A 9190-nucleotide genomic window follows, 5' to 3' on the forward strand; every position below is an offset into this window, starting at 1 on the left:
TTTACTCGTTACTAGTTAGGTCCCTTGTCAATTGTCCTCACAGAACTCATATCCATTTTGAAAAAGGGAATAACTATTAAATAAAAATTAGAATATTCTTTTTATTAAAAGAGGGGATTCTGTGTTTATTATTTATTTATTTTTTGTCAAAAATGCAAAAATGGACACTTTGTGAGCTAGGATTTAACTATAAAAGGGTAGTCGCGTTAAGCACTTTGGACCATCCCTCACACAAAACTCGTTTATCCCTTGCTCCCAACGTCTCTTTACTTAGATCTAAAAACTGATATTCTTCTCCATCTCTCTTAATTCTTCTTAATTAAGTTTTTAGAGCACCATGGGAAGTGAAGCTTTGGAGTTTTTTTCTTGTGAAAATGGTTTTTGCTATGAACCAAAACACATAACTATGGAGGAGAGTGATCTTCCTATTCATGATGGTTCTTGGTTTGAAGAAGAGATTGATGTTGATCTCAAATGGTCTTTTGCTTTGAACAGGTATATAAAAACCTTTAATTAGTTTCATCTCCATTCAGATTGTTGCGGTATATAAAAGTTAAACTCTGTAAAATCGGATTGTTTTCTCAGTAGCGTTTGGGATGTTATAAAACATGTTACAAAACTTTTAAAGTTGTTTATTTTCCCATGTGCCTTTTTTATTACCATGGATGATTATATCATATTAATTTTCATGGAGATTTTTGAAGGACTCTATAAAGCATGTTTTTTTTTATTATGAATTTGTTTTTGTTTCCTTCTCATTCTTGTACATACGTGCTTACACCATGGTATATGGACGTCACTTCGAGGAGTCATATAAACAACATGACTTGCCTACCATGGAAAATACAATTTGAAAGGGGGGCGGGGGCTTCTTTTCTTTTCTTATATTCATTGACAATCTAAAACATATTTTATATAATTAGATTACATAAAACCAACTATATAAATATTTACATTAAATATGAGTCAGATAAACAGAAAAAGCAAAATGAGAAATTTGTTGGAGTCGCGATTAAATTGCACCGGGAGTGTAAATATTTTTTAAAAGATCATTGGATAAAACTTTAATTCCTTCTTATAAAATGACAGTCGAATGGAAGAAATATGATAGCCCTCCTTACAAAGACTTTCTTTTGTCTAAAGTTTTCATCTTTTCATTTATGATTTTAATGTCTTTCTATCTTCAAACGCCCGAGAAGATACGATTCAGTTGACGAAAATTTCTAGTAATGATGTTCATATCCAATTTACAGATGGCCATAATGTAATTCTTAGGTCCCCCCATAAAGATTAGCACCATAATCTATCTGAAAGATTTTGTCAGACAATTTTTTTTCTTTTTCAAAATTGTAAAATCCACGTCACTCATAAAGAAATAGTACTAGTATCATTTTCACACTTGCCAAACTTATTTACTCCCTCTATCTCAAAATATTTATCGTCCTTACTAAAAATATTTATCTTAGAATATTTATCGTTTTATTTACCCAAGATAAAATTATGTAACTTTTTTCCATTTTTACCCATTGTATTAATTACATCAATTAACTGATTTTGTGAGTTCACACCAACATTTAAGAGGTTTTTATCATTAATGGAGTAAATATTTATTGAGGAGAGAGAACATGATGAAATATTTTAAGAGGGTAAAATAGTCAAAATGCTATCCTTATAAATACTTTCTTAATGGACATTTAAATGAAAAAGCGATAAATATTTTGAGACGGAGGGAGTATTTACTTATCTATATTGTTGGTGTTAGACTTGGATAATGGCTTAGATTTGGATAATGGCATGGCATTGAATGATAATTAGTTTTTTGACTTTTGTTGTTTTTACTAGTGTGCTGCACAAAGGAACAAGCGAGTACCAAGATATTGCTCTTTTGGACACCAAGCATTTCGGGAAGGTTGATACAAATAATTTTATTAAGTTTAATTCTCTTTATTTGTTTCAATTTGCCAAAAAAAAAATGAGGTTGACCCATACTTATATGTATATTTGTGCTAGTATTGTTATTAAAATATATGCATGCATGTAGGTATTGGTGATAGATGGGAAGATGCAGAGTGCAGAAGTGGATGAATTTATATATCATGAATGTCTCATTCATCCACCTCTCTTATGTCACCCAAAGTGAGTATTTAATTAATCATTCCTTAAGCATGCTTAAGGCTATATGCATTTCTAACCTTATCTATAATGATGCCCTTTAATTGAGTCCTACTAGGCACTAGCTAGCTAGAATTATAATATTTAATTATTTGATTAAACCAAAATCTGAATATTTTTATCATGTATAATTATCAATTTTGCAGCCCCAAAAATGTGTTCATAATGGGAGGTGGTGAAGGGTCTGCCGCAAGGGAAGCTCTCAGACACAAATCTATGGAGAAAGTTGTCATGTGTGACATTGATCAGGTAAATTACTTACAAAATGAGGGCAAACTAGCTAGAAAGAAAACAAAGGCGAAAGGCCAATAAAAAACTATATATATAATTGTCTCTAGTAGCTTAATATATAGTTCAAATTACAATAAAGGCCTAAAAAAAAATTCCTGCGTGGCTTGTCTAATCCAAACTCCTGTTTTTAGTTCCATCAAAGTATTACACCTCTAATATATTAGGAGATACCGACAGATGATTACTTTACTGGAAACTAACCCCACTAAAAACAAGTGATGTTGATTCAAGAGAGAAGTCAAAAGAGAATAGTTATCCTCTTTTAATGTACCAACTTCTGATTCTGCAAAAGAAAGAAGAAAAAAAGAAGTGTAATAGACGTATGCTGTTTAATATGGATAGCTGGAATTCTTATTAAAAAATGTCTAATAGAAATTATTTTTATTTTTACTTTCTTTGCAGGAGGTTGTTGATTTCTGCAAGAAGCATCTCACAGCAAACCATGAGGCTTTTGGTAACAAGAAGCTTAACTTGGTCATTAACGATGCCAAGTAAGCATTCTTTCTTTCTTTTCAACCATATACTTTTATGATATGATAATGGAGCCAGACGCCTTCAGTGTATAAACATATTAGTAAGAGCTCGTGTGGTAGGAGGTTTTAGCTTAAATAGTCAAGGTATTAGATGTGGTATTATTTAATACTATGTTTGGTTAACATTTTGGGGCGTATATAACTAATACATAGATTATTTAATAAACCAAAGGGTGGTATTATCTTATCCCACCACCACCATGGGATAACTTGTCCATGGATAAAAAAATAAAATGACAAAATTAGCGTTGTTTTGTTTCAAGAAACCTATAAAGGCCAAGCATCCAAGGGTATAATTGTAACAAATTATTTCTTAAATTTTAAAAATAAAGAAATATTCAAATGGTATCTGTGTCCAATTTTAGTGCAATAAACCAAAAACCCAACAAAAATAATCTCTGTATTACTAATTCATGTATTACTAATCCCTGCGTTAGTAATCCATGTATAACTTGTCTTTGAACCAAATGACCATTAAGAGTATATAATTTGAACCGAAGACAATAAGCAAATCGACAGTCTATGAGGTGCATCCGATGTTCAGAATCCACTGATCCAACTAATTCAAATGTGTGTCATAGAACTAGCCCATAATCCACGTCCATGAGATAATTAAAGTCATGGTAAGGTCTGCGTACACTCTATCTTCCTCAGACCCCACTTTATGGGATTTCACGTGCTATGTTATTAGGGCAATTCCCATTAATGCCCTTATTTTGGGGTAGTCTTTAATTTTTGCCTATCAAAATGAAAGTATTTAACTTTTCCCTTCGCCTAAAGCCTTAGGGTTCCGGGTTCGAACCCCTACTCAGGCGAATTTTTTTTAAAAAAAAAAATTAGCTAGGCAGAGGTTGGCTACAAACTATGCCCCATCGGGCATAGTTTGCCTGCAAAACTCTCCTTAAGGCAAAGTTTGCAGGCAAATTATGCTGGGGCGTTAGTTTGGCCGCAAACTATGCCTTATGGTAGAGTTTTGCAGGCAAACTATGCCTTAACAAACTCTACCTTAAGGAAGAGTTTTGAGCAAAACTCTGTCTTGCGAATCCAAGTTCTACCTGGCGAATTTTTTTAAAATTTTTGACTGAGCGGGGGTTCAAACCCGGTACCTAGGAGTTTTAGGCGAAGGACCAAAATTAAAGAACAACAATTTGAGGGGAAATAATTAAAGACCAGTGCATTTGAAGGGCACTCTGCACGAAAAAATGATGTTGTATGGTAGGCCTAATTGGGCTAAGACTTAGGTGAGCATAAATCAGGGCAAGTCTTGGTTTTGGCCTAACATCTTTAATTCATGGATGGCCTTGAAGGTTTAATTAGTGATCCAAGTTGGCTTTATCCTATGTTGTTGACTCACTGATTTGATTTTGCATGAGTGAAGAGCTGAGCTAGAGCAGAGGCAAGAAAAGTTTGATATCATAGTGGGGGATTTAGCTGATCCAGTTGAAGGAGGACCTTGTTACCAACTTTACACCAAATCTTTCTATAAAAACATCCTTAAACCTAAGCTTAACGACAATGGCATCTTCATTACTCAGGTTAACTCTTCGTTCTTCGTTATTGTCACTGTTACATCACATCTATAGTATCCGCTCATATTGAACTGAGGCAAAAATATTACTATATATTTATATTATCGATGTGTAGAAGTTAAATCTTTAGCCGTGCGCTAACCTTGCTAGTTAATCCACAGGCTGGACCAGCAGGGGTTTTCACACACAAGGAAGTTTTCTCGTCCATTTACAATACAATCAAGCAGGTTTTCAAATGTTAGTCTTCATCTGGTTGCAACAATCTCTATTTTTTTTTTTTTTTTAACGGCTTGGTTAAATGAATAAAATTGAGTTTTGACAGTTTTTTCCTACATAATTTTTATGTTGATGCAGATGTGCTGGCATATACAGCTCATGTACCCTCTTTTGCTGATACTTGGGGATGGGTTATGGTTAGTAGTGAATATCGGATTTACTCCAAATTAAAAAATTAATTCAATATTGGCAGACCAATAGTTCTAACAAATTTGACACTAAGTGCAGGCTTCTGACCAACCATTCTGCCTTGATGCTGGAAAACTGGACAAGAAAATAGCAGAAAGGATTGAAGGGGAACTGTTATATCTTAATGGTGCTTCTTTCTTCTCTTCCACCATCTTGAACAAGACCGTCGCCAAGACGTAAGGCTCCATTAACAATTTCTTCTTATTTTGATCAACAAGATCGCCTTTTATTCTAGCGATACTTATATAGATTTTTGTAACACTTTGATGTTAACAGGTTGAAGAATGAGAGTCATGTGTACACTGAAGATGATGCGCGGTTCATTCATGGACATGGAGTGGCATTTAGAAATTGAAGGCAACAAGGTTTTCTGGTGGGGGAACTGTACAGCCAAATGTTTGGGAAGCAAAGGAATATGAAGTAGGGATGTTGAAACATTGAGAGTTCTCTCAAAGATATTTGTTACTTAGTAGTTTTTGGTTTGGTCAGCATCATAGGCTTAGGCTTCTTCTGGTTGTCCTATGACTATACATTTGCCGTTTGGACATGGTTTGAAACCCCAAATCATGCCTTTTTGGATGATTTGGGATTTTATCCCATGGTTTGGAACCATGAGATGAAATCGCATGTCCAAACGCTGATTTCATCTCATGGTTTCAAACCATGATTTCAAATCGCATGTCCAAACGGCTACTTACTATTTCATGTAATGGCCAGATTTGGAAAGAAGAAAAAACTTTTCCTATCACAATGACCTCCTTATTGTGTTTTACAAGAACCCCCACACCCCTTTCATAATTTTTTTTTTTTTTTTATAACAGAACAGGAGAAACGCAAATGGATGCATCAATAGAAAATATCAGAATCAATTCTTGATATGTGGTTATAGTGGTGACTGATGATCACTCACTACTAAAAGCGAGCATTCATATGAAAAATGTCCTGCTAGATTCCCCGTTAGCATATGATGCAAAGATACATTCCGGAAAGAGGGAAAAAACGATCTTACTACAAAAAGAGGTTTAGAGAATAACTAACGTCATGCAGAAAATAAACAAGAGTCTTGGGGCTTTCTTGACAAAATGTCAAGATTAGGCTAAGGGAATATGATCAATAGTCTTATTATATGGTCTCTGTCTAACTTAATCGTGAGAAAGGCCTTGGTAGAAAACAGAATAGTGACTCAACACATGCAATCAGAATAGTAGTTCTTAGCAAGTATATTGTGAAGAAAATCTTAGAGCAGTGAGCAGTGTTGTGGAGAAAGAAGCGAATGACAATACTCATATTGAATCCCCTTTTCTAACCAAGAAATTTGTTACTTAATGGCATCCAATACTGGGGATAGTATGCTACTACAGAATAATAGACATCTTGCTTGATTCTCTACAGACTTGCTTTCTGCAAATTAAAGACTAATTGAGATTGAGAATCGACAAACAAGTTTGGTGAGCTGTATTTTTATGGAACTTTTCGGCGATTATGGAATAGTCTTACTGCAAGAGTAAAACTTTACTGTACACTTAATTCCTGTAACAAAATGCAATTACATCATACTGAATCAATCTACCAGCTTCTATGCATTTTATGTAGAGGTAGTACAGCCCCTCCCAAACTGGTCTACTCTCAGGAAATGTTTGGAGAGAATTTACAATAATACAACACTATATTCTCCGAAAATTGAGAAACAAGAGAAAGGTCTATTAAGAGAAAGATTTAGTCTGGGGAAAATGTTACAATTACATCATAGAGATATATAGGGGAAGAGAAGGAATTACGTTATGTATCCTTTTTCTGCTCAATCCAGAAATAAGATCGAATGTTACTCTGGTTTGTGATTGTCTCCAACACTCTCCTTAACTTTATTAATTAACACTAGAAGAACAAATATATATTGGGCTACTTACACGTGCAAACTTAAATATCCAGAAGTTCATTATGATTTCACAAGCAGTTTCTGGGCAATCTAGGTAGCCGTGATGAGGTTGTTGTGTGCCTCATGTTCCGACTTTCAGACACACACACCACTTCTCAAAATCTCTTCATTCTATATCTTCTAGAATTAATGTATATACAAGCACTCGTGAGTACTCCATTTTGCAAGACCTAAATGTGACCTGATGGAGTAAATATTAGGTGTCTATAGCTTCAAATCGATATGAAGTATGATTAGACCAATTAATTCCAGATTTGGCAAGCGACATTACTATCATATCCCTCTTCACACCAACGAATCCATTATAACTAAGGGTGTGACCAGCCTTATCATTTAGGTTACTACTCTCATTTTTGTATTAGATATTACACGAGTATTTATACTGTGAGCATATAAAATCTATTCATCAGAACATAGAAGGATCACAAATTGGAAATGAAGAACTGCAAAATACCTCTCAATTGGTTGCACTTATTGTTGAACTAGCAACGTAGTAATATGAACAAAATTTGAAGTCATAATTTCTTGAATTCAAAATGCTTTAGTCCATTGGAAAAAGAGTATTAGCACATAGTACAAACTAGAATGAGAGAGAGAGAGAGAGAGAGAGAGGGATGAGGGTTAACAAAGAAACTTAACAGATTTTATGATAACAATGGTATTAATTAAGCCAGGGCTTAATTAACTTCTCCTGACAGGATCAAAGTTGGAAACGCCAACAACAGCTCCAAGAATGGCAGTAAGCACAACCCCACCTGCCACTATGCTCAGCAAGAAGTTCTTCAAAGAAGGTGACCCTCCATCAGCAGCCATTGCCACATCTGGCATCACCATTGAAGCTGACAAAGTTGCTGCTGTTAGCCCACTAATTGTCTTCTCCTTCAATGAAGCTGATATTTCAACCTTTGATGATTTTGTCACCATGTTATTCTTCAAGGATGCTTTCTTTAATGGCTTAAGAACGCATCTGATGTTGGTAGATTTTTAACCTTCTTTTGGCTTGCTGTTGTCATTGGCATAGCCATGCAAACTGATGAAGCCATTTTTTTTTATCTGATCTTTCTTTCTTCAAGATTTGTTCTCAGAGATAAAAATGGAACAAAGAGGAGAAAAGAAATGGTTTTTGCATAGAGTTGAGTAAAAGAAATGAGGGGTGGAGACCGGAGATTTTCTGCTTACGTGGCAATCTGATGATGTCCTACGTGGCAACTCCTAAGCCATCTTATGAGGGATAATGTTAAGTAAGATTGATGATTCTGATATGGAATATATAAATAAAAGGAATTTCGTTGAAGAACCAAGAGTACGACACGATGGTACAATACTGTAACGAAATATTAAGGCATTCAAATTAAAAAAGAAAAACAATTTGGATTTCAACCGAGAAAACGGAAAAATCAACAGCCTCACAGGAAGGAAAATGTAGGCATCATTTAGATGAGTTACTCCTAAAATAATTGTCCATTGGCAATTTATGCCCATTACCATAGTTGGATTTAATTATATATAGTGATTGTCTACAATGAGAAAACTATTACACTGATAATGTAATCTAACCAATTATAGTATGAAATGAAAAGAGATAACTTTGTAATTGGAACAGAAGCAGCAATAGAAATTGGAAAGTGAATATTAAAGGTGAAGAAATACTTGTATACGGTAAAAACCGGGTAAAGTTTGTCCGGTGCAACTCGGGATTGGTAAAAGGAAGAGAACGAACGGTAGTGTCTGATCCGAAGAAGCTTTGCATGATTTCGTTGTATCCGGAGATAACTCCTTATCGTGGTTGGTCCGGTGTCCGATCCTTATATGGCCGAGTTGGTTGTAGCCGCTGTTTGCCGGTTCGAATACGCCGAGATCAGTCGTGGCCGTTAGCCCGGTTTCTTCGTGACCATTCTGATCGTGGCCGTTGGTCCGGATAATCGGTTATTCGCCCGCCACGTGTGGGAATCTGCCACCTTCTTCTGACAGTCGTACGGGTGTCAGACCGTACGACCTAACCTTATCCATATTAGGTTTTCTTTATCCTAAAAAGTGGGCCCATGATGTATAGGAGGCCCATAGAGGAAAACTATAAATAGGGGTCATTCTCTCATTTTGAGGGTTGGCTTTTCTGATCCAAGAGCTTTGTACTTCAAATATATGATAAAATTTCTCTTGCCTAGTGTTCTTCAGATTTTGGTCCGGTTATAACTGAAACAGATCATTAAATCTCTTTATTCGATCGCACCTAATATATATATATATATATAGAAAATTTGTCT

General features: G+C 35.1%; 1 protein-coding gene and 1 pseudogene across 1 annotated transcript; one reads left to right on the forward strand and one right to left on the reverse strand.

Annotated features, from left to right (window-relative positions):
- The first annotated feature begins 210 nt into the window (after window positions 1–210).
- Window positions 211–5744, forward strand: LOC132029573 (thermospermine synthase ACAULIS5-like). Its single transcript, XM_059418840.1, has 10 exons — window positions 211–495; window positions 1843–1909; window positions 2042–2136; window positions 2319–2421; window positions 2866–2954; window positions 4375–4531; window positions 4687–4762; window positions 4880–4938; window positions 5030–5166; window positions 5267–5744. The coding sequence occupies exons 1-10, from the start codon at window positions 338–340 to the stop codon at window positions 5343–5345; spliced, it is 1020 nt and encodes a 339-aa protein (XP_059274823.1). The 5' UTR covers window positions 211–337; the 3' UTR covers window positions 5346–5744.
- Window positions 5745–7377: 1633 nt separating this feature from the next.
- On the reverse strand, window positions 7378–8089 carry LOC132029574 (uncharacterized; annotated as a pseudogene).
- Between the last annotated feature and the right edge of the window lie 1101 nt (window positions 8090–9190).

Source organism: Lycium ferocissimum, chromosome 9 (genome assembly GCF_029784015.1).
Source record: "Lycium ferocissimum isolate CSIRO_LF1 chromosome 9, AGI_CSIRO_Lferr_CH_V1, whole genome shotgun sequence".
In the NCBI taxonomy this organism is placed as follows: Eukaryota; Viridiplantae; Streptophyta; class Magnoliopsida; order Solanales; family Solanaceae; genus Lycium; species Lycium ferocissimum.

Coding starts and splice junctions, on each gene's coding strand:
- LOC132029573 (XM_059418840.1), top strand. CDS start 338: ATGGGAAGTGAAGCTTTGGAGTTTTTTTCTTGTGAAAATGGTTTTTGC. Junction 496..1,842: donor TGGTCTTTTGCTTTGAACAG/GTATATAAAAAC, acceptor TGTTTTTACTAG/TGTGCTGCACAAAGGAACAA. Junction 4,939..5,029: donor ATACTTGGGGATGGGTTATG/GTTAGTAGTGAA, acceptor CACTAAGTGCAG/GCTTCTGACCAACCATTCTG.